Source organism: Brachyhypopomus gauderio, chromosome 1 (genome assembly GCF_052324685.1).
Source record: "Brachyhypopomus gauderio isolate BG-103 chromosome 1, BGAUD_0.2, whole genome shotgun sequence".
Taxonomy (NCBI): Eukaryota; Metazoa; Chordata; class Actinopteri; order Gymnotiformes; family Hypopomidae; genus Brachyhypopomus; species Brachyhypopomus gauderio.
The window spans coordinates 10,058,761-10,085,128 of record NC_135211.1 but is presented as its reverse complement, the minus strand read 5'-3'; the positions used below and the strand labels follow the sequence as shown (position 1 = coordinate 10,085,128).

The 26,368-nt window shown below is 39.6% G+C and overlaps 1 protein-coding gene across 2 annotated transcripts; it reads right to left on the bottom strand.

Annotated features, from left to right (window-relative positions):
- Positions 1–270: 270 nt before the first annotated feature.
- Positions 271–25,758, bottom strand: LOC143490779 (dual specificity calcium/calmodulin-dependent 3',5'-cyclic nucleotide phosphodiesterase 1B-like). Of its 2 annotated transcripts, none has more exons than XM_076989353.1 (14): positions 25,675–25,758; positions 22,048–22,161; positions 21,714–21,896; positions 21,344–21,410; positions 21,102–21,218; positions 20,479–20,619; positions 16,781–16,881; positions 16,435–16,560; positions 15,026–15,127; positions 14,202–14,322; positions 13,524–13,605; positions 10,614–10,731; positions 5,084–5,220; positions 271–4,422 (listed from the first exon to the last, which is right to left on the bottom strand). In XM_076989353.1, exons 1-14 carry the CDS (start codon positions 25,701–25,703, stop codon positions 4,346–4,348), a joined length of 1,515 nt encoding a protein of 504 aa, XP_076845468.1. In that variant the 5' UTR covers positions 25,704–25,758; the 3' UTR covers positions 271–4,345. The 2 variants fall into 2 exon arrangements, with proteins under 2 accessions (XP_076845468.1, XP_076845390.1); XM_076989275.1 differs by lacking the exon at positions 25,675–25,758 and adding an exon at positions 24,803–24,924.
- Between the last annotated feature and the right edge of the window lie 610 nt (positions 25,759–26,368).

Below are 26,368 nucleotides of genomic sequence, written 5' to 3'. Positions count from 1 at the left end.
ACTACCCTCTTCAATTAGTATTGGAGTCTGCATCATTTTTTTTCGTGAATTATTACCAAAATGGCTTGATTACTTGGGAGTTCTTGAGATCCTTCAGATTTAGAAAACACACAAAACAATAAACAATGTTGCAATGGTTAAATACAATTTTATTGGGTGGAAGTCCACGAAAGTGTCCATCATATAGGCTATCTGACCTCCACAAAAGAATAAACCAAACTAGCATTATAACTACTCAAACAGCTCATTAACCCACTGGCGATATGTTCAGTTCAGCCACATTATCAAATCAGCCATGCGTATGGATAATATTGATGTACAGTCATGGCCAAAAGTTTTGAGAATGATACAAATATTAATTTTTACAAAGTCTACTTCTTCAGTTTTTATAATGGCAATTTGCATATACTCCAGAATATTATAAAGAGTGATCAGCTTAACAGCAATTAATTGCAAAGTAAATATTTGCCTAGAAAATGAACTTTATCCCCCAAAACACATTTCAACTTCATTGCAGCCCTGCCTTAAAAGGACCAGCTAACATTGTTTCAGTGATTGCTCCATTAACACAGGTGTGGGTGTTGATGAGGACAGAGCTGGAGATCAATCTGTCATGATTAAGTAAGAATGACACCACTGGACACTTTAAAAGGAGGCTGGTGCTTGGCATCATTGTTTCTCTTCTGTTAACCATGGAAGAAACACGTGCAGTCATCATTGCACTGCACAAAAATGGCCTAACAGGGAACAGTATCGCAGCTAGAACAATTGCACCTCAGTCAACAATCTATCGCATCATCAAGAACTCCAAGGAGAGAGGTTCCATTGTTGACAAAAAAGCTCTTTCTCTCCAGAGAAGCCACATCTCTCCAGAAAAAACATCAGGCACAGACTGATATTCTGCAAAAGGTACAGGGAGTGGACTGCTGAGGACTGGGGTAAAGTCATTTTCTCTGATGAATCCCCTTTCCGATTGTTTGGGACATCTGGAAAACAGCTTGTTCGGAGAAGACGAGTTGAGCCCTACCACCAGTCTTGTCTCATGCCAACTGTAAAGCATCCTGAAACCATTCGTGTGTGGGGTTGCTTTTCAGCCAAGGGAATCGCCTCTCTCACAGTCTTGCCTAAAAACACAGCAATGAATAAAGAATGGTACCAGAATGTCCTCCGAGAGCAACTTCTCCCAACCATCCAAGAGCAGTTTGGTGATCAGCAATGCCTTTTCCAGCATGATGGAGCACCTTTCCATAAAGCAAGGTGATAACTAAATGGCTCAGGGAACAAAACATAGAGATTTTGGGTCCATGGCCTGGAAACTCCTCAGATCTTAATCCCATTGAGAACTTGTGGTCAATCATCAAAAGACGGGTGGACAAACAAAAACCTACACATTCTGACAAAATGCAAATTGATTGTGCAAGAATGGGCTGCTATCATTCAGGATTTGGTCCAGAAGTTGATTGAGAGCATGCCACGGAGAATTGCAGAGGTTCTGAAGAAGAAGGGTCAACACTGCAAATATTGACTTGCTGCATTAACTCATTCTAACTGTCAATAAAAGCTTTTTTTGTTACTCATAATATGGTTGCAATTATATTTCTGTATGTGATAAAACATCTGACAAACATACATAAAAATCAGAGCAGCAGATCATATGAAAATATAATATTTGTGTCCTTCTCAAAACTTTTGGCCATGACTATAGTGCCACTGTGAGACAGACAGAATAGAATAGAAAGTCAGTGAGGCAGTGAATTTATGGTCTTTCAGGTTTTTTATAGTGTTCAGTTTAGGGGTTGCATGACTAGTATTTTTACTAGTCTACTAGTTGTTTGACCTATAGGCCTGTGTTGAAAAAATCGATTTTCCGATTCAGAATCGATTCGCATATGATGATCTGATAATTGATTCGTATGTCCAAAGATCGACTTTTTTGTGAACTTTTACCCCCGCCTCGTCACTGAATTCACGCAGGCGTGCTCGGTCTAACTAACTGTAAAACAACATGGCGTCAAATCGGCAATCTAAAAACAGAAGGACAGTTTATCCAGTGTCAGTGACTATTTACAGTTAGTCCATGTCACGGACAGTTTACCCAGTGTTTTTACAGTTTAAAAAAGTTAAAAATGCTCTTGTAACGTTGGGCGCAAGGCGATGGACGAGACAGAATCCTTTGCACTTTCCAAATCGTTACGTTTATTACATTTACCGAAGCGCAGACAGCGCACATAAAACACGTTTACATAGAACATGTGTGACTCAAACAACGAGCACAGGACGCTGCGCGAACGCACATTAAGTAGACAAACCACACAAACCCCACGTGATGACGAGACGAGCCACAGGTGAGGATTATCACAAGACGCACCCGCACCCACGGAGATACACAGACGAGTAGACGCAGACAACGTTAACACACGCCCAACAGGGAGGGGTCGGGGACCGTAACGTGAGAGTTCTGTTGTTATAATCTCACTTTAAAGAAAAATACACGTTTACATTTTATACTTTTAGTTTATTAAGTGTGAGCACTTTTAAAATAAAAATGCATTTGGTAGCAACAGCTTTTGGGTGACTTCTTAATTATTTCAATCATAATAATAATGCACTAGTGTCCCAGTAGGAGTCCACTGTTGCAGATATAGACACCTCATACCCTCTGTTTATTGTCCTGGATTACCTTTCTTGAAGGTAGATTTATGATTACCCTTTTCACCAGTCTTCCAGCCATCAGTAACTACCAACTACCAGTAACTATTTGCTGATTAATATTGATATAATACTAGTTTTAACATGTTGCTTCTGTATATAGTCAGGAAACAGCTCAAATAAATACATTTTTAATAACTTTTTTTAAAATAATTTTTAAGCCTTAAACAAAAACATATAGGCCTATCGGGTGATCGCTACTAATTTATTTTCTTTGTTTATTTTAGCTGCGTTTAATGCTGACTGACAACAAATACGTCAAATATTATTTTTAAACAACAGCTGAACAAGATCTAAATTGTGCTCCACGATGAAGTCCACAGATCGGTGTTGAGTGAAACACCCCGTCCTTGAACCTCTGTGGAAATCCTCGCCTTTAGAGCGCTGTACTGCAGGGAGATGCTGTTAAATAGTTTTATCTACGTGAACCCCTCACCAAAAACAGCAGAAATTGGTTAAGAAGCAAATTCGTGATTTGTCTTTCGTCTGTGAATGGACGCTTGGTATACACTAGCCCGCGTTTTCCCAAAATGTTCTGTCTTGCTACCATGGGAGTTAGCGGTTAGCACGGTGTGTTTTCCTGTAAGATGATTATGCATCGCAGATGTTTTTTTTATTTAACTTTAGCGTGGCTGTACATATTGTGCAGTTGACTGTAGAACTGGATTCGTCTTTATTGAAGTATTTCCGTACTACCGATTTTTAAAATCAGTTTTAAAGAGCTGCCTTCTTTACCTTCTACATGCATCTTCACTGGTTTTTCTTCCTCCAACTAGTCGACAGCTTCCCACTGTGGCGACCAGTGGAAGTGCTAGTCGACGAGTCTATGCAACCCTTGGTTCAGTTAAATGCTTTCTACTGCTCATATACCTGAAGGCAGTTCAAGCACTTGAAGCTCTGATACAGCCCAGTTATCTCAAATAGCCATGAATAAAACGGCCACTGAACAAAACTTCTCAATGCTATGAGTATGATTGAATTGTGACGAAGCCTATATGAAGATTAAATATGACTGTCGTCTGTATCAATATCAGTGGGGTCTGTATGATCACTCATTTTGTCAGGAGAATATGTCAGCATGTGATCACATGAAGGCAAACTTGCAGGTGGTCTGAATTCAGCACAACACGAGTATAACATACTATGCTTCATGTGTAAACAGTCATTTCTGAACTGCTGTTCAACTGCTATCTTTATTTGCTAGCTACTAAAAGTAACACTATTTGAAACATCTGTACTGAGCACCCCTTTATCAGCAAAAAGAAGGGGGGAAAGAAAATATTTAACATTATTTAACGATAAATACAAAGTAACAATGATATTATTTTGCCATATACAAAATTCAGATTATGCTTCACTGTGCTGTATAGCAATTTATAACATTTGGAGAGTATTTTGTATGTGGTGAAAGTTCAGTCCTTTCCATGTCATATTAAGAAGACTCAAGATATTCTAGTTCTTCTAGTATCTATTCTATAGTTTGGTTACATAAATAAACAATCTAAATAAATCACTCACCAAGGAAATCATGCATCACTTCTGTATCTTGAGTTGCTTAATGCTTAATGCTGAATGCTTTGTCAGCCATAGCTTTTGAAGAGAGTGGTTTGTATATACATATGTACCCTGACTGTCTTTAGTGATCTGAGTATTCCTGTAATGGTTTTACTGCACTGGTGGAAGGGTCCTCACTGAAGCTGTCACCAGATGTCCCTGGAAGGAAAGAAAACAACTATCTGAAAGAAGTTTGCTGATCAGTTTCTTCTTCAGACCTTTTAAATTTCTTAGTTGTGAGGTGGACGTAAATTTAGAATTGATATTTCAAATGTCAAATTAAAATATTATGCATGTGTATCTATATAAGACTAAACAATCTATAATAAAAGTTTTAGATACAAAAATGTAATGGGGATGTAATGAATTGAGAGGTTAGTGCCATCATGACAGTTGGATGAGCTAATTCAGGTGTGCTGATGACAGAGTGAACAGGTCCTGATGTTTCAGAGGTCCAGACGTCCTCATGCTTGTCCTACCTCTGCCTGTGCAGTCTATGCAGTACAGACCAACCTCTGCCTCTTTTGTGTTAAGTACTGTGCAGTACAGACCCACCTCTTTTGTGTGTACTATGCAGTACAGACCTACCTCTGCTTCTTTTGTGTGTACTGTGCAATAGACCTACTTCTGCCTCTTTTGTGTACTGTTTAATACAGACCTACCTCTGCCTCTTTTGTGTACTGTTTAGTACAGACCTACCTCTGCCTCTTTTGTGTGTACTGTGTAGTACAGACCTACATCTGCCTCTTTTGTGTGTACTGTGCACTACAGACCTACCTCTACCTCATTTGTGTGTACTGTGTAGCCCAGACCTACGTACGTTCTGTTTTGATTTCCCTCCATCTGAACTTGTTGTCCTCTGTGTGTCGTGTCCATGTCAACCTAAAGCTAACAAGCTCCGCGGTGACATGAGCGAGACTCCACTGTAGCCCCCTGGAGCTCTCCTTCCAGAGGGAACTGAGGAATGGAGACAACACAGTTATCACAGCTCACCATACAGAACCAGTGTAGGAAATGCTTTGGCCCTGGGCAGGGGAGCTACAGCACTATGATATTTCTCTTTGTAATAATGACATGAATTCATTTAATGACATTAACTGTTCACTCTGTGCATGTTCCTTCCTCAGTTGACTCCTTTATTATAAAGTTACCACAACATTATTAAAATTTTATCATAAAACATAATTTTAACTAATTCATCTAATGTAAATGCAGGCTATTAAGTCATGCAAGCTTAGTTTATTAATCACATTCTTTTCAACACATTAATTCATCAGTAAAACCATCACTCCAGTCTATATATATTGTTTTACCGTAATAAGAATAATGTGTTTGTTTTATGCACGTTTGATAAGATGCTGTGGTGAAAGGAGACTAATCAGAATAAATAACTGTCTTACTGATTTAAATGTTTTGAACATGACAAAAATAATAATTTTTTTTGTTTCTTGAACTGATCTAATAGGGACACTACAGTATGTATTAGAACCTCATAGTCTATGGTTATAGACTTTATCAAGGAGTGTTTGGGCGCCCTCTTGTGGCATTTAGAATTTTGCAGTACCTTATTTTCTATCCAGAAAGTAAACAGTATAGATTCAATCTTTCTTCCTAAGATTATTATATACTTAATATCTTCACAAATGCTAATAAAATGCTAATTTTTTTTATTTAAAGTGCTAGTATTCCTATTTGCATGTGGAGGCAGGAGGACAAGATGGAAAGACATTATCCATGACTTGTAAAGCTTGACTGTTCCAAATACCACTGCACTTACTAGGATTAGGATTAGTGTTAGGCAGAGGTGGGACCAAGTCAGTGTTTTGCAAGTCTCAAGTAAGTCCAAGTCTTTATACCTCAAGTCCCGAGTCAAGTCTCAAGCAAAGACACTCAAGTCAAGTCAAGTCTCGAGTCAAGACAGGCAATAGTCAAGTCAAGTCCCAAGTCTGAAACTAGGAATTTCAAGTCCTTTCGAGTCTTTTTTTTTTTTTTACCAATGTTGCAGGTATATTTTAAATTTTAAATGTAAATAATAGACATGCATTCTTTTTTAAATCTGTATTCTCCTCAAATCTTGATAAAACATGTGCAACTGAAAACACGAAGTATAAAAAAATTGCACAGTTCAATTTGTTAAACTTAGCTGCAAAAATATTCATACTTTAAACTACAATTTTCCAGAAAAGAACCATAACAGCATTTTCCCTCTCTTCTCTTATCTGGTTTCTTGGAGAACATGTGTGAGTGACACAAGACAAACAAATATAAGAACTGAACAATTAACAGGAATCTGCAACTTAAGACATTTCAGTAAACTATTCTGCATTGCATTTGCTGGCCAAAAGTCTGTATGTCATTTGTGCACGATGAATGATGTCCCCATAGCTAAAAACTCGCTCCACTTTTGTCAATATATTTTTTTCTCGACGTAGATGTCTTCAAATACACAATCCATGCTGAGATAGAACTGGATATTATGATGGTGACAGAGAGAGGCTCTCTTCCCCGAGTTCAGATACAGAACCCAGGGTTGCCAACTCTCACGCATTGAGCGTGAGACACACGCATTTGACCGTCTTCACACGCTCTCACGCCACACATCCGATTTCTCACGCCGGAAAAAAATCTAGTTTATTTACCTCTGATCCACATCTATGATTCAATGAGTTACTAGTTCGCTCTGGCACCAACCACTGGCGATCGATCGATCGCGATATAATACTTAATTTGTGTCCATTTTACACCCCGCCCGGTAAAAATTTACGTTCGCCAACCCCCCATTTGATTGGTTGTGCTGCAGCTCATGCACACACACACGTACAGAGTGTGGAAAAGCAGAGGACTGGTCTGCGTCAGAAGGACGGAAATAAAATTAATGGGGCGCACTTTATAAATATTAATATGCGTTTTAAAATTTAGATTTGGGGTAAAAAAAAAATCAAGTCTTTGCAAGTAAACAGGTTCAAGTCCAATTCAAGTCCCAAGTTATTAGTGTAAAAGTCCAAGTCAAGTCTAAGTCTCTGAATATTTTTTCAAGTCAAGTCAAAAGTCTTAATATTAATGACTCGAGTCTGACTCGAGTCCAAGTCATCTGACTCGAGTCCCCACCTCTGGTGTTAGGGTTAGAGCTAAGGTTAGTTATGGGCAGTTCAACATACCACTGCATACTTATATCTCTCAGATGTACATAACAGGGAGCGCTGTTAGTTTGCTGAAGCATCTGTGACCTGTACCCATCTACCAAAGGCCCAGAGGTGGCAATTCCAGGTTCATAAAGTAAAAGTCCTCACCAGGATTTTGCTCAAGCTTGCTAGATTTTCTATTTAGTGCAATCCAGGTAAAAATAGTGGAATCAACACAATCCAGGAAGCCTAGTGAGGACTTTTACTTTCTGAACCTGGAATTGCCACCTCGAAAAGGCCTGACCATCACAAATCTTGAAATCTTCAAGGACTCTATGTGCTGCACACATTACAGCCCTTCTTCAAATATATAAAGAAAATTTTTCATGGAAAGCATATTTACAGTGGTAATGCATTTAAGGAAGAACTAGGGAAGGCAAAGGTCTTTGTAATGAAGCCTGCTCAGTGCTCAGACAGTGCTTCTTATAGATATGGAAAGAATCACAACAGAGCATAGCACACCCTCCACATGTATTGAGTACACTTCTAGTAACATCATAGTGTACAAAGACATGTTGTACACTATGATGTTAGGTACACTATGACATGAAGAACACTATGACACGAGGAACACTATGACATAAGCTACACTAGGATGTTTGATACACTATGACATGAGAAACACTATGATATAAGGTACACTATGATGTTAGGTACACATTGACATGCAGTACACTATTGATGTTAGGTACACTATGACATGAGGAACACTATGACGTTTTGTACACTATGACATGAGTAACACTATGACAAGGTACACTATGATGTTAGGTACACAATTACGTGCAGTACACTGGCATGAGGAACACTGATGTTTGGTACACTATGACGTTAGGTACACAATGACATGCAGTACACTATGATGTTAGGTACATAATGACATGCAGTACACTGACATTAGGTACACTATGATATGAGGAACACTATGATGTTAGGTACACTATGACATGAGGAACACTAAGACGTTAGGTACACTATGATGTTAGATACACAATGACATGCAGTACACTGGCATTAGGTACACTATGACCTGTGGAACACTGACTTGAAGTACACTATTCCATAATCATGTGTTCTGACCATAGTTAAAAAGCTCATTTGGGAATATTTATAAGATGCTTAGGTGGCTGGATGTGTTGAATAATGGCTTGAATTTCACCCTAACTCTAACCCTAGAGCATACTCTCTCAAACTCCTTTTCTCTTTCTCTCTGCTATAATTCTTCCATTCTCCCTCAAGTTGTCTCTTTCTGGTTTTCTCCTCCCTCAAGTTGTTTTATTTCGTTTATAATCATTTTGTGAGATACAAGACAAAGGACAAGTCTGTCGGTTTCTCATTTTCCACTTCTGAGTCTTTTGTTTGGGAAATTTGTTTGTTCTGAGTTTATCCTTCTTCAGCTTTTGAGAAAGCCAGTTTCCTCCTGCTGTCCTGTTTTCCTTTTTTCCCATGGAAACAACGAGCAGAGGATTTATTTTCTGCCTTTTCTTTCTGCTCTCCCTCTTGCCTTTGCCTTTGGAGTCAACCTTCCCTATACTGTTCAACTCGGCCTCTACAGTCTAACACAATGACCTGGGTTCTAATCCTGGTGTCCCATAACAAATACTTTATTTTCCATCTCACCTCCCAATTGTGTTTTAAGCTCAGCACTTGAGTTCTACCTTCCCAAAACATCTGTGGTGGCTCACCCCGTTGACCTCGATTGCACCGTCTAAGACAGCCAGGGTTCAATCCCTGTTTCTGACAAGCCACCATGTTACACCAATGCTTACTTACTGGCCAGGATAAATGCATATGTTATATAATGAAGTGGAAAATATTTTTACAGACTTTCTGTAAAAAAGTTAAAAAAAACCTCTGTAAAAGGTGCTATTCACAAAATATTCACATGGGCAGTCATGGCCTGGAGGTTAGGGAACTGGTCTTGTGACCGAAGGGTCGTGGGTTCGATTCCCAGACCTAAGGCCATGACTGAGGTGCCCTTGAGCAAGGCACTTAACCCCAACTGCTCCCCGGGCTAGGGCTGCCCACCGCTCTGGGCACGTGTGATCCACAGCCCCCTAGTAATCATTAGTGTGTGTGTGTGTGTGTGTGTGTGTTCTGACTGCACGGACAAATTGGGGTGTAAAAATCACAATTGACAAAATATGGCACATTCATTAAAAAAAAAAAAAAGTATTCAGACTCTTTATTCGATACATTCTCGATAGCAGCAATTATATCTGCAAGCTCTTCACAACTGGATGAACATATCCCATTCTCCATACCAGATCCTCTCAAGCTCTGTCAGATTGGATGGTGAGCATCTTTAACCTGACATCTCCAGGTCTCTCCACAGAGGTTTAACGTTTAATCTTTAAGGTTTGGCTGGGCCACTGAAGCACATTCTGCTCTAGGGTTGTTTTGGTTGCATGTTTCAGGTCATTGTTGGGTTGAAAGGTAAACTGTTGTCCTGTTGTGAATGTGAATGCTCTGGAAGAGGTTTTCTTCAAGGATTTCCTGTATAAATGTATTCTTTCTTCAGTTGTTAATGGTTTTTTTGTCTCTGCCACTGAAAAGCACCTGCATGATGCTACCACCACCATGTTCCAATGGTTCCACTACCATGTTTCATGTTTCACCACCATATTCCAAAGCTTCCACCACCATGTTCTATAGGTTCATAGGCTTGAGGACTCTTTCCTGACCAAGGCCCTTAATGCACCTAATCACTTTCTCATTGTGAGTAATTACATGTAGAACATTGGGTAAAAATGGGAATTATATTAATCCAAAATCACATTCAAAATCACTGTAACAAAGTAAGAACAAGAAAGGTTCTGAGTACTGAGTATACACTAGAAAACAAAGTCTACTCTTAATGTCTACTAGTATTTGAACTATTGCTGTAACTGTGTGTTCAGGAGGAGCAAACAAAGATGCAGACTACAAACAGCTAACTGAAGACACTAAGACATCAAGCAAGGTGAATATGAGGAATGCACACACTGAGGGAATATAGCTAAACGAAAATAGAGCTAATACATGAACAGGCTTAAGTAGCAAACCAGAGATTAGGCAAATGAGAACGTACATACATATAATAACCAACAACAAGAGAGATAAAACACAGTGTATAAATACACAACTAAACAAGGTTAATTAGATGGTGATAGTTTCATTCTAAAGCACCTGTGTCGGTTGACGAGTTCAGGTGGTTCAGGGTTGTCTTGGACCAGGGGAATGATAATCTTCTCTGCCATGTCCATTAACAATGAGAATGTGGGATCCACAATGAAATCAATAAAGCCTGCAAAGACATTAAAATAAGTAATATGTTAGTAATTAGAATAATATCCCTACTATACTACAGTGGATTTCCTCGATTAAACATTTGCATTTCTCAAAAAATCACATTCAACATTATTCAGTAAACAGTAATTGTGTTGAGTATTTATCTTAGCAGTAAATATTTATTTGCTTAAACAGTGTTGAAACTCTTGGTCAATTTTTCCAGCTTTTCCTCTTTTTTTAAGCTTGTCAAAGTCGTTCTACACAGATTCATTTGTGCCAAGATAAATAAATAAATAAATAAATAAATAAATAACATGGTAGGTGCCCCTTCTGGGGATTCCATTGTTCTGCTGGAGGACTTCAATGCTTATGTGGGCAATGACAGTAGGACCTGGAAGGGTGTGATTGGGAAGAATGGCCTCTCCGATCTGAACCTGAGTGGTATTCTGTTATTGGACTTCTGTGCTCATTACAGTCTATCCATAACGAACACCATGTTTGAGCACAGAACAGCAGATTGTCGATGCGGCAGACTGTAGCTGTGGCTGTAAGGTTGTCTGTCGTGGCAGCAATCCCCAAACCCAATGGTGAATACCTCGGGTAAGGGAGGCTGCCATGCTGAAGAAGGCCTGGTTGGCTTGTGGGACTCTGAAGGTAGCAGGCAAGTACAGGAGGGCCAAGCAGATCGCGACAGAGGCAAAAACTCATGTGTGGGAAGAGTTCGGGGAGGCCATGGAAAGTGATTTTTGATTGGCTCTGAGAAGATTCTGGAAAACCATCAAGCAACTCAGGAGGGTAAAGTGATTTTCCGACCAACACTGTATACAATGAGGCTGAAGATGTGCAGACCTTGACTGGGGATGTTATTAGGCAGTGGAAGGAATACTTAGAGGACCTTCTCAATCCCACTATCACGCTTTCCATAGAGGTAGCAGAACTGGAGGACTCGGACGAGTCTGTCCATCACTCGGGCCAAGATGACCAGGGTAGTTGTGAAACTCCTTATTGGCAAGGCTCTCGGGGTGGATGAGGTCCGCCCTGAGTTCTGGATGTTGTGGGACTGTCCTGGCTGACACGTCTTTGCACATCGCATGGACATGATGGGCAGTGCCTCTGGACCGGCAAACTGGGGTGGTGGTTCCCCTTTTTAAGAAAGGGGACTGGAGGGTGTGCTCCAACTATCAGGGGATCACATTCCTCTGCCTTCCCACTAAGGTCGATGCAGGGGTACTGGAGAAGAGAGTCTGGTTGGTAGTCGAATCTCGGTTACAAAAGGAACAATGTAGGTTCCGTCGTGAAATACTGGACCAGTGTTTCATCGTTGTGAGGTTCATAGACAGTGCATGTCCACATTTGTTTTGTGGATTTGGAGAAGGCATTCAACCGTGTCCCTCATGGATTCCTCTGGGTAGTGCTCTGGGAGTATAGGTTACTGGGCCCACTGTTATGGGCTATCCAGTCCCTGTACAAATGGAGCAAGAGCTTGGTTCACATGGCTGGCAGCAAATCAGACTGGTTCCCGGTAGGAGTTGGACACTGTCAAGGCTGCCCTCTGTCACCGATTCTGTTCATAACTTTAATGGACAGAATTTATTGGTATAGCCAAGTGGTGGAGGGTGTTCGGTTTGGTGGACTAAGGATTACGCATCTCCTTTTTACAGATCATGTGGTCCTGTTGGCATCATCGGGCCAGGACCTACAGCTTGGTATCCCCCAGAGGAGCTAGAAGAGGTAGCTGGAGAGAGGGAAACCTGGGCCTCTGCTTAGGCTACTGCCCCTGTGACCTGGACCCGCATAAGCGGATGATGGATGGATGGCTCTGAGAGAGGCTGGACTTCTTTCTGGAGTTGCCCATGTTGGAAGGTGGAGGGCAGGAGTAGGGTTATTCAAAGCTCCTCAGCTCGCTTCCTGTCAGGAAGGGCGTAATTGGGAGGAATGGCCTCTCCGATCTGAACTCGAGTGGTGTTCTGTTTTTGAATTTCTGTGCTTGTCACAGTCTATCCATAACAAACAACATGTTCAAGCTTAAAGGTGTCCATCCCGAACCTGATGCAGGACACCCTGGGTAAGGGAGGCTGTCAAGTTGAAGAGATTTCTATCAGGCCTGCCTCGCATGTGAGCCAAGCGGATCACAGCTTCATCTGTTGCAGAGGCAAAAACTCAGGTGTGGGAGGAGTTTGGTTAGGCCATGGAAAGTTTTGGATGTTGAGGGACTGTCCTGACTGACACTTTGCCTCTGGACTGGCAAATGGGGGTAATGATTCTTTTTTAAGAAAGGGGACCGGAGAATGTTCTCTAACTATCAGTGGATCACACTTCTCAGCCACCTCCAGTCGATAGTCAAATCTCAGTTACAAGAAGAACAATGCAGGTTCCATAATGGTTGAGGAACACTAAATTAGCTCATTACCCTTGCGAGGGTCCTGGAGTGTGCATGGGAGTTTGCTCTAGTCCTCATGTGTTTTTTTGCATCTGGAGAAGGCATTCTGGAGAAGACCGTGTCCCTCAGGGATTCCTCTGGGGGGTGCTCCAGGAGTATAGGGTACTGGGCCCACTGGGAGGAGACTCCAGGTAAGACCCGGGACAGACTGCAGAGATCTCTCGACTACCCTGAGAATGCCTCAGTATCCTCCCAGAAGAGATGGCTATGGTGAGGGAAACCAGGAACTACTGCCCCAGTGAACCGGACCTGGGTCAACATATTTTTTAGCACCTGGGTGCATTTATGACCCACAAATTAATTACATACAAACTAAGACAAGCATAGTTATATAGAAATATTTACAAACTAATAATGCTCTTCCCTACCAATCTGAGACTGAGCTATTGGTGCGGTTTTTCGGTCACAGAGCGGCGAGATGGTTAAACCCAGTTCTCCTTCCTTATCTCCCTGTAAAAGACAAATAAACCAGAAATTGATACCTTAGTCCAAGTGTGCTGTGTGCATAAGCATTAAAAAAGAAGTAATGTTTTCAAGCACATTTCATTTCATTCATTCATGTGTTTATACAATGTGTTTATACATTTCATTAACATGTATTTTTCAATGTATTAAAAATATCCAAATATAGATCACATCTTAATTCAAAGTGTAAATGAAGCCATTCTGAGAATAGAACTCATAATAAGATTACATGTAAAAATGTAAATGTGCCATATTTTGTCAATTGTGATTTTTTACACCGCAATCGAAATTTGTCCTCCGCTTTTAACCCATCTGTGCAGTTAGAACACACACTAGTGATTACTAGGGGGCTGTGGATCAAACGTGCCCAGAGCGGTGAGCAACCCTAGCCCGGCGCCCGGGGAGCAGTTGGGGTTAGGTGCCTTGCTCAAGGGCACCTCAGTCATGGCCTCAGGTCTGGGAATCAAACCCATGACCCTCCGGTCATAAGACCAGTTCCCTAACACCAGGCCATGACTGCCCCAACATATTGGCACATATGATTAAAGGCCATTTGTTATATTAGATAGACAGTACTTAACCTGTCTGAAGAGCTCTTCTGTAAGTGCTTTGCTCCAGCGTGAGTGCAGTGCCCAGGGTTTGGTGGGATGACTGATGTCAGCAGTATGGAGGAGGAATGACAGTGCTTTGGCTTTATCAATTCTGGACTCTCACATTCATGCATATGGCACAAACAAAAACCACAAACAAAATCAACATTTTCATCGACTCATTAACAATCACTTTTCACCAACCATCTTTTCAACAACATCAAAAACAATATATCTGATTATTCTGTTACTACATTATTGAGACTCTAATATTACTGCTTTAAAGACTTTAACCTACATTTTTAGATATTTGTTGATTGTGCTTTCTGTATGCTGTTAAAGGTTCAGTTCCAAGATGATGGGAAACGCTAGCCTAGCTAAGTTTTATCAGGTTTTTATCAGGTACCTCAAGATATTAAGAGATATCATAAGGTAAAATAACTTTTGGGTCCTTGGACTCATGAGTTGCCACTGCCCGTGGCCCCAGCCTGCTACCACACCTCACAGACCTAACCTGTGGGCCATTCCTGCCCCTAACCCCATCCCAATTGCCATTGCTGTTCCTATTTTGTCTCCAGTTCCAGATTCAGTTTCTACTACAGTCTTGGCTCCCACGTGGGCAGTGACTCCCATTTCTGCCTCCTGCACTGCTATTCTGTGTTCCCATGAAGGTGCTGATTCAGATGTACCCAGCCCCATGACAGTGCCGCCACACCATGGAACCCATGAGGGTTCCAATTGCTTTGCCTCCAAGATGCTGCCGCTGGACTTCTGGACCCTCCAAACTCCAAAAATAGATAGTAATTTGCTTTTACCGTTCTTGTTGCTGTAAACTGTGTTTTATTCCTTTGAGTTGAAGAATGTGGAATGACATATCTGTTGCCAGCACCATCTCTATAACCAGGGAACGTAGTTCCCTTTTGAAAAAAAAGTAACAAAAATAATATATACAGTACTGCCTGAAATTATTCATACCCCTGGCATATTTTTATTCAACCAACAATTTTTTGACCAGAAATAACAGCCATCTCCCAGAAGATGCTAATACGGAAAATGTGGTATCTCAGCATTCATTTACATTTTATTTTATTTACATTTGAACTAAAAGTGGCATGTCCAAACTGATTCATACCCTTTGTAAACTGTCACTGTCTATGGGAAAATCCAAAGTTCAATACCATTTTAAATATCTAAGCTATTCTAAAGCATCCTGATTACCCTGATTCATTAAGAATAGCTGTTTTAATAAACTGTGGTCGGAAGCCAAAAGTGACACATGTGCTGGCCAGGAGGTAGTGAGAGAGGTGGAAAAGTGTCCAAGGATCACCACCAAGGTCATGCTGGTCAATCAGAATGAACAAGGAGGACGCCACTTCTCTAGAAAAGGCACACAAAAGCCCGTTTGGCCTTTGCAAATGCTTATCTGGACAAAGAGGATGTCTGTTTTATGGTCAGATGAAACAAAAAAATTATTTATTTGGCCAGAATGATGTATCCTTCATTTGGAGAACACTAAAAAAACATCCCCACTGTCACACATTATGGTGAGAACCTAATGATTTGGGGGTGTTTTTCAGCCAGTGGACCAGGGAACCTAATCACAATAAATTGCACTATGAAAAAAGAGCAATACATCAAGATTCTCAACATCAACATCAGGCAATCTGCACCAGTGGACATTTCAACACGACAATGACCCAAAATGCACAGCAAAAGTGGTGAAGAATTAACATTAACATTTTGCAGTGGCCTAGCTAGTGTCCTGATTTGAATCCAATTGATAATCTGTGGAGGGAGCTAAAGATCAGGATGATGGCAAGAAAACCTTCCATTCTGAAAGAGTTGGAGTTCATCGCTTATGATGAATGGACAAAAATACCATTGGAGACATGCAAAATGCTGGTCAGCAATTAAAGGAAGCATTTGATTGTTGTAATATCCAATACAGGCTTTTCTATTGATTTTTGAGAAGGTTGTAAATAATTTTGGACATGCCACTTCTAGTTCAAATGTAAATAAAAGCTAATAAATATTTTTTTTCACAATGATGCCTCTTGTAGGCCTACTTCATCTTAATATCATCTGGGAGATGGCTGCGTCATTTCCAGTCAGAAATATATAAAAGTAAATAAAATGAATGTACCTGTAATTAACACCACAATAAGCTTTGCATAATAAGCTTTGATTTACATTTACATGCTTGTCTTAACTTTCAGTTACTTACATCCATTCTTCTCGTGAGAAATTGGTGAAAATATTCATTTGTTCATTTTGTAAGAGCTGAAATGCAGCACTCAGGTGATGGCTTTCCTGGACTGAGCGATCATTGTAGGTTATAGCCAAATCAGACCTGCCATAAAGATAAGTTAAACATGAAATACATGTAGACAGGGTTTAATTTGCAGTACATATACCCATCACAACTGCAGGATGCAGAAAACAATACTGTAATGCTTTAAAAACTTTTTCAAATAAGAAAAACATCAGATAACCTAGTTTGACACACATTTGAAACCCTTTGAATTTCCAGGTTGTCTCTGAGTATAGTCATTCTGATTTGAAAAACATACCTTGTAAGAATGTGAAAGGTGTTAGTATTTCCTGTGTGTTCATAGTCATGAATGGCAGCAGCGAACAATGATGCTAAGACTTCCAGTTCTGTAAGCCAGTGCTGTAAAGACAATAAGGCTCTGTTGTTTTTTGTTGTTTAATGTAAAGCTCAAAGCACATTTCCCCCTTACATGTGCCTTAATTATAAGCTACACAGAATTAAATATTGTAAACATTTAAAAATGTATTCCTATATTTAACCAGCAAACTAACTGTATAAAATCCCTTTCATAAAATAGGAAAGCAGGGTTAGCAGATAATATTATGTGCTTGTTAATTATTAAGGCTTATTTGAAAGTGCTTTAAAACTTGAGTTTTATTTTAACAAATAAGTCAAACAAATTCAAAGTTCATTTAATTTCAACAGCAGGCAAAGCTGTTGCTTGGTTGATTTGAATAAATATTGAATACCATTCTGGCCAGCTTATCACATTTAACAAAGGCGTATACACTGCTATCTGGAAGTAATTGGATACTGCATTTACTTGTATCAACTCTGTACTTCAGGACATTGTATCTTGAACAGGATTTTAAGATTAAGGTGCAAATTGTCAGTTTTACTAAGCCTGTCTTTTCTCTCCCTAAATTATTGACCAGACACGTTTTGATCCATAGTTGCCTCAGCAGTATGATTCATGTCATTGTCTTGCTGAAAGGTTAAGGTGCAGTTTTGTGACATCTGGGTGTTGTGGGCAGATGCTTCAGTCTACTTCAAAGACAAATGTATTTAAGTTGTGCATTTTACAACATGGGTTGTCATAAAGCAGCTTTCCAAACACATGAGTCCAAATCCCTAATGTGTAATCCAGGCACAACCAGTGGCAAAGAAAAACACCCTATATATACAGACTAGGAAGAATCCTTGAGAGGACCAAGACTCAAAAAGGAACCCATCCTCCACCTGGCGAAGAATGGTTCAGAGATTCAGAGGTCTTCCTGCTACTGCCTTCAGACGCTTCACTGAAATGAGCCAGTTACTCCAGTAGCCATCCATGCCTAAACCACTATGTTTCACACATGAGTTGACCAGGTTCCCTTCCCCTTCACATTCTTCATTCCAGCAGTGTGGTACATTTGAGTCACAATTTCATAAGACTTCAGTTGCCTAACTGATCAGGCTTTTTCATGGCCTTCTAGGCCTGCTGTCACCAGAACTGGTGGTGCTTTACTGGAGCTTATTGGTGGTTTGCATGTTGTGGTAAACCCCTTTATTCTTGTCTATATGGTCGCAGATACTCTGTGCTTATGTCATAGAAAGTGTTATAAAACTGGTTTTGTATGTGACTATGAATGCTCTTCATATTTCTAAGGTCAACAGTGTAGTTTAATACTGTACCTGTAAGGCTTTGGCTTTGATTTATTTATGGTAATGTTTCAGTCATCCTGCTGTTGAACCTACTTTGATGTTTCCAACAACAGACTCATGCAATTGATGCACTTAAAATCAACTTTATATTTTGGTTGACAATATAATAGGTATTGGTCATATCTTATATCCCATAATGGAAATTTTATAGAATAAAATAATTGCTCAGAATTTGCTCAGAGATCTTGTTTCATTAATGCAGGCAAAAATATCACTATATAACAATATTGCTCCAGCACTCTGTTTGGTCAATGTACTGACTACTAGTCTAGTGACTTCCAGCCCACCAATCTTCTGACTACCAATCTACTGACTACCTGTCTACCAGTGTACTGACTTCCAATCTACTTTCTACCAGACAACTAATCTACTGACTACATGTCTACCAGCCTACTGACTACCAGTCTACTGACTACCAGTCCAACAGTCTACTACCAATCTATTTGTTACCAGTCTACAAATCTACTGACTACCTGTCTACCATTCTACTGACTACCAAGTTCCTACCACTTTGGATAGGGTTCCCTCAAAATTATTAAAAGAGATATTACCAGATGTGACTGAACCTCTTCTAACAGTAGTTAACTCATCCATTACAATAGGTCACATGCCCAAATCCTGTAAATTAAACCTCTGATCAAGAAGCCAAATCTTGATCCGACAGTACTATCTAATTATAGACCCATTTCAAACATATCATTTATATCCAAGATCATAGAAAAAGCTGTAGCCCAGCAATTATGTTTATATCTGCATGGGAATCACATATTTGAAAAGTTCCAATCTGGATTTAAGCCCCACCACAGTACTGAAACAGTTAAAGTAACAAATGATCTCCTTCTTGCCTCAGATCAAGGCTATGTATTAACCCTTTCATGGTTTAATTCTTACTTAACTAATTGCTATCAGTTTGTAGAGCTCAATAATATTCTGTCCAAACGCACAAAAGTGAAATATAGGGTCCCGCAAGGCTCCATCTTAGAACCACTAGTATTTACATCATATATGCTAGCATTGGGCATAGTGATAAACAAACATGGTGTCAACATTCACTGCTATGCAAAAATGAAATGCATTATCACAGCATGATGCAAAAAAAGTGCTACATGCCTTTGTTAGCTCTAGACTAGACTACTGGCCTCTTATTAGTTCCAACAATTAATAAGGTGACAGCGGGGGGGATGAGCCTTTTCTTATATAGGCTCCCCAACTTTGGATTAACCTTCCAGAATGTGTCCGGGACTCTGACACAGTCTCAATCTTTAAGTCTAGGTTGAAAACTTATTTAGTTTAGCGTTTGATAATTAATGTGCCCCCTTAGATAAAGGGACAGATCCAGGGGTTCACGAGCGAAAGGATTTATGGTAAACTGGGGCGCTGGTCCTGTCATCCTGTCATTGTGGTCACTCAAATTTGTTGACTGTGCAGTGGATGGATGCCAGTGTCTCTTGGGAATGCTCCCAAGTCTGTTTTACCTTCTGGTTCTGCCTTTTTAGCTAGGCTGTAATAATTTAATTTAATGCCGGAGTTGCTGCCACACTCCAGTAATGTTTAAATTTCATCTGTCCCACATATGACCTCATACAGAGCTAATTTTCCCTGTTTTATTTTTCCACATGGCTGCCCGCCTACCCGAGAAACACTGAGACAAGGAGAGATGAGCCTTTCCCGAAATCCATCCTGGGCCAGCCACCTCCTGCTTAACCAGCTGTGATGTAAGATCAACCCATTGCCCTGACTAACCAGTGTGGATGAAGGATAAACCCACTGCACTGGGCCCTCTCACCGCCCCGAATTCTCCTCTGCTATGACTACCATTACCAACCATCAAGACTTAGGACTGAATAGGAATTACATAGAGAACTCATGTATATAAATAAACACCAAGATGGAATTTATTTATCCTTCACATCTTTTCTTTGTTTTTCTATCTCTTTAATTGTTGACATGGTGACCGGTGTCGGCCAGAAGAGGATGGGTTCCCCCCTGAGTCTTGGTTCCTCTCAAGGTTTCTTCCTCATGCTCTTAGGGAGTTTTTCCTTGCCAATGTCGCCCTTGGCTTGCTCACTGGGGGCTTGGACTCGGACACTTGTAAAGCTGCTTTGTGACAACTGTTGTAAAAAGCGCTATATAAATACATTTTTATTTTTGATTGAGTGTTCTGGAGATTTCTGCCTGGATTTGTTACTAAAATGCTCCATTCTACAAACATCATAATGTTAAAAAATACTATTACTACTTCTTACTTTTTTGTTTTAATTATTAGAAATATTTGTTATCTAAATACTGTACCACAAGGCCAGTACGCAGGAGAAGGCAGTGCAATGTCTGTGTGACATCAGCTGCATGTGTCTGGCAGTGGTATGGGTTGTTGTGTTTGCTGTAACCCTGCTCCAGTTCACACAGAAAAGACATCAAGCACGATATGGGCACCTATGAAACAACACAAATTTACATATTTGATTCAGATTCAGATTCACAATTTGCAATAAAATTTCCTGAAGCATTAGAGAACAAGGGGTGAGGTGGGGGGAAAGTTGTACTAGGGGCAAGCATTGTAGCTCAGGAGCTGAAATCAGACAATTACAATCTTTTGCTATACAATTAATTAGTAGTTTAAAAAAATATTTTTTGTGTTAAACAAAAATTGTTAACCCTATTTCAAGCAAGTGAGTGCTTGACTGCCTTCCTTAAGTACATCTGGAACTTGTCTAAGAGTCATACTCATAGTCATCTTTATGTCTGTAAATCCAAAGAGCTTCACTACACAGCAAAACTAGAACTGTGTCTTCAACCTTCCAGCTCTAATAGAGGGCACTCAATGCTATCTAAGATATGTGAAGACAGATATGTAGTCTGAATTTGCCTGTGGTGTTTAATGTTATATGATAAAATTACAGAACATAGTAGCAGACCTTGAATCGATTGGTGAGCTCATATCTGATCATCAGCTCAATAAAGAGTGTCTTCAGAGCATGTCCTGAGCTGCCAGCATCTAAGGCAAAGACATCAAAATTCCACCGATCCACATCCTAGAGAACCAAAAAGTAATGGTAGGAAAAGTAAATTCCATTAAAACACACCCTAACCATAGATCATTCTACATAAGCCAACTCTTTGGGGATAAACTACCAGTTTATGAGAGTAAACGTCTCACCCTCAGACAGTTGAGCACTTCTGGTGGCTGGTCTGGCATGGAGAGAGAAGAGGCTTTGCGGAACATCCTGCAGTATTACATGAACCATAAAACATGGAAAGAGCAGATGCTGCATAATGAATATGATTATATATATATATATATATATATATATATATATATATATATATATATATATATATATATATATATATATATATATATATATATAATATATCTTTATATATCTTTATGACAAATGGACAAATGTCAGTCATTTGGAAATGTATTCTAGAACATTCCCCACTAATAAAAAAATGCAGCGTTAAGAAATGTACATAGATAAAAATAACAATTTGAGTATTAAAAATAAAATGTTCACTGTTCACACCTTTCTACAAATATCCCAGCCTGCACTGCATGAACAATGCTGCGGAACCTTGGCTTCTCTTCTGGGTAGCGGATGGGTCTGCTTGCTCGTTGCATGAATGTTGAGGCCAGCCAGTCCTGAACCTCTGAGGGCACACGATCTGCTTTAAACTGCTGGAGGTGATCTTCCATATCCAGGGTCTGCCTGTTACAGCATGTAAGAGTTTATGTGCTTTTTTTTGTGGCCATTTTTTTTCATTCATTAATGTACAAGCCAACATGACTTCAGCTACCCTATGCCCAATGTTCTGTGATGATGGAATGCACTGTAATAATTCAGTCGAAAAACACCTTACCTTGTTCCATCAATGACAACAGCCTCCAGTAAGGAAGCAGTGTACTCTAGGTTCTTCTTAAGCTGCTCATAATCAACATTACTTTCTTCAATGTGTGAAATCATGCACTTCAGCCTGGAAAAAGCAATATAAAAGCAGTTGACTGAAACCACCAGGCTGTGAAAGAAAAGGGGGGGGGGGGGGGGGGAGCTAAAACTGCAAAAAAAAATGTAATGGAAAGAAAGGTCCATATAAGGATGATGGTTAAGGTTGGGTTTCATTGTCTGAATAATGATGAGATGTGCAACAGGTTAGGGTTAGGTGTCAGTGTCGCAATTAGTGTCAAAAAACCACAAAACCAAGCTTAGTTGCTCTGTTGCTTAGTAACTGCACTGGTGTATAATGTACAAATTAAATAACTCATTTTAAAATCCTTTAAAATGTGCTATATATTTGAGCTCTATTGTATTTTTAACCAGTGGAACATGAAACAATAGTTTGCACCAACTCTATGGACACATTGAAGTTGTATAAAGCTTCTGAAATGTTTTATGCTGAATTAACTGTGAAGGAAACAATTAGGAAATAAATCAGTGTAAACATAGTCTGTTGCAGGACAGCTGGCAGTGAGTAAGAATCATTAGTGTTAGATTTCCCATGACAAAGGACTGCCTCCTCTCTTTATGGCTGTGCCATTACATGTTACTGGGTGCACATCTGTTTTCAAGAACACTACAGGCATTTGGTTCATTTGAATTACAAACATTTGTGAGCTTATTACTTTAATGCATATTATTCTTATTTTCTGCTTTCCTTTACATACATTTGCACAATGAATCACTGACATGAAATGATGGTTGGACTGTCTGCAGTATTTGGGATTACTGTACTCATGTTTATCTCATCAACTCTGCCCCATCAGAGTGCTCTGCCAGAAAGTAGCAAAGTCTCACCATTTAGAAAACTACAATTCTTGCTAGCATGGGTTTGAAACAAGTCAAAACTATTGTGCAGCAGCATTTCAGAATGTCAGATTATTGTAGGAAGAACACTACACTGCAAAATGGAAAAAAGCTAAAAGCAGTGTGTGTGGAAGGAGGCTGCCACTGCCCCACCGCAAACATTTGGTCTGGCTTTTAAATTGATTGTCCACCCCTAAAGGTCTGCAAGACACACTCAACATTGTCTAAACTAATCCCGATCCTAATCCTCAACACTTGCTAAATTAACCATGACCCTAAATTAACTCTAACCTTAATCCTATGCTAACCCTAAAAACTATCCAACAGTCATTTATGACATTTGTGCATCTGTTAATATGTCAGCAGGACAGAAGGAAAGAAGGACACAGAGGTAGTAATTATGAAAGCACAGTAACAAACCATGATGACTATATCAGTTGAAGAAAGGGCATATAACACCAGTCAGAACCCAAGATGCAGATTCTGCAAAGGAACCTCTGAGATTACCTAGCAGCAGGATGCATGATACTGGCAGGGGCAGCACATGCTGAGAAACACGTGGCAGGGATTGTTTACAGGAACATATGCTGGGCTTATGAGCAGAACGCCACCAAGTCCGAATGAGAGAAACCACAGAGGCTGGTTGAGAACAATAAAGCTAAGATCCCTTGAGACCTTCACCGATAAACAAATAAAGGCAAACCACCCAGACACTGTGGTAGTAGATAAAATGCAGAAAACAGCAGTGGCAGTAGAAACACAAAGGACTGAAAAGAGGAAATATTGAGAATGTGGAAGATTATGGCCAAGGTAGTACCAGTGTGACAGGGTTACAGATTCAAAAAATGACAACAATGATCTCAGTTCTCAGTGTAAGCTTAGGAACAGCAAAAATACTGGCACATTCTCAAACTCTAGTACTGGCAGAATGCCAGAGTGTGGAACAAACCTAAAAAAAGATATGACCACCCACTCTAAGGGCAACCTAAGAAGTAAAGAGACAAATAAGGAGACAAAGTACTAGATTAACCATTGTTTTTGTTATAGTGGATGTATATGAATAAACATAGTTATGTTTATCACCCATGTGTTTTCTCCCTTCATTTATAACCATAAATCAGTGAACAAACATCTCTTGCATCTCACCATGAAATTTGTAGCAACAAATAATCACAAATGTATTGCATTGAACGGTTTAACTAAAAGTTCTAAATATATTATTCAGTTTGAATATGTATTCAGAACACCCTCCCTAGTCATTGTATTAGAAACACCTCTACTTGGTAACTGCATTCTGCAAGTATGTTTTTGGTGCAGTTTCATATAAGGGCTTTTGATTTTACTAAGGCACTCTACTCTTAGTGTGACAGTTTGTACTTTAGTGTCGTATAAACTTAAGTCAGAACTGCATTAATAATTAGTATTTATATTTACCAACGCTGGCAATGACTCTGGGATATTTACAGAATTAGAAATTATAGGATTGTAGTATACTTACTAAAACATGAATTGATCATGATATAAAACACATTTTAGCCTTAGAATATTTTTACCACCTGCAGAAAAATAAATTTTGATGTACTTTTGTATGAAAGCAACACATTTTATACATTGCATACATTAATACCAGCTATCCAGAAGATAACTGTAAAATCTTTAATACTATAAATCTAACATAGCAAAACAGCCTGGTGGTTTCCTTATTGTGAAAGTTATTAAAATAATTAAATGAAAGTTCAGCCTAAGTCTAACCCTAACCCCAACCCCTTGGCATTGCTGCCTAAACCATATGTCAAAATTAACACTTTTCTTACCTGGTGAGAGGGGTTTGGAGGTGTTTCTTTTTTACTTTGACTAGCTCAGCCATTTGGATAAAAAATGAACACAAAATCCTGTATAATGACTATAAATGCACTGGTAAGGAAAGAGAGTTGAAGAAAGAAAGAAGGAATAAAGAAAGATTCTTAAGGGCAAAGGCAAAAAAATGACTATGCAAAAAAAAGCTAAGTCTCCTAAGCCACCTCCTACTGGAGTGGACCTGCAGTTGGCTCAAGGAGTTTGTAGATTTGTGTGACTTGAGGCAAAAAAGTATCACCACATAATAACTGCTAGATAGAACAAAAATAGATCATGTCTATGGCTAGCCTAGAATAATCAGTAAGAGATATGTTTTTGTTGTTTTATGTTCTGTGCCTTTTTCTAGATTTTTTCCTGTTCCCTGAGGCATCTGTACTTTGAATGACACATGACACCATGAATGACACATGAAAACTGATATAAGATACCATGACTCTTCATGCTGAATCTGTTGGTAAAGCAAAATGCTGCATTACTAGCTGTGATTTAGGCCGACATAAAATATATAAAAGATCTTATTTATGTATGTGTGTCAGAGCAGCCTGGCAGTACAGTGTGGGAAACAACCAACAGGCTGGCCTCTCTCATGCTCCCCTGATACCATGTGCTGTGATACCACAGACGCTACAGCACTATGGAGTGGAAACATTTACTGGGTCAGAATACATCAGAACGCTCCAGAACACTCCAGAATTTTTACTAGGTTATACATCTCCACCATTTGGGTTTAAAAATCAGACATATTCTCAAGCTTATCAATTTCTCACATCAGTATGTACCATAAAGCAAATTCACAAACCAAACAGATATGACAGCAAAAAGATCTTACAGCATGATGCTGGATTTCCATGTGTCCATGCTGATATCAAGGTTTAGAGTTTTTCCATGCGTTGGTGTCGTTATTCCATTCCGTGTGTCTCTATCTGAACTGTTCTACACTTTACCTCTCCCTGGTCACACCTTTTAATTTCCATCCGTCATCATGAGTCCCTGTGGAGAGAGCTCTGTGAACCAGATAAACTGGTTCTGCTTTAGGGTCTCAAAGCACACGATGCCAATTATAATGGTCCACTAAATATACAGAACAGCATACAGGTATACTAATCATGTATAAATGCTTATATACTGTATAAGCATGTACTAAAGGGAGATGAAAACAACGTGTAATCTTTTCTTGTATGATAGAAAAGCAATGGTCCAAAAGCTCAGCTAAAATGATGATAGAAAAAGCAGGGCCTTTGTTTTCATTGGGAAATTTTAGAGTAGCAGCCAATCACAGGCAGAGAGCTGTGGATGATGGATGTGAGTTCAATTACATTTGTGGTTGGAACGACTTACAATCAACTCTCCAAAACCATGGACAGTGGGTAGGTGAAGACCATGGTGGTAGATTTGTAGATTATATACAGAGACTGGGATGAAAGGTGTTACTAGGAGGTCAGTAGATGAAATTTTTTTTAAGTAGATAGTACTGTCTACTGTTCCCTCCACTGTTATTCTACTGTGTTCCCAGCATTTCATGG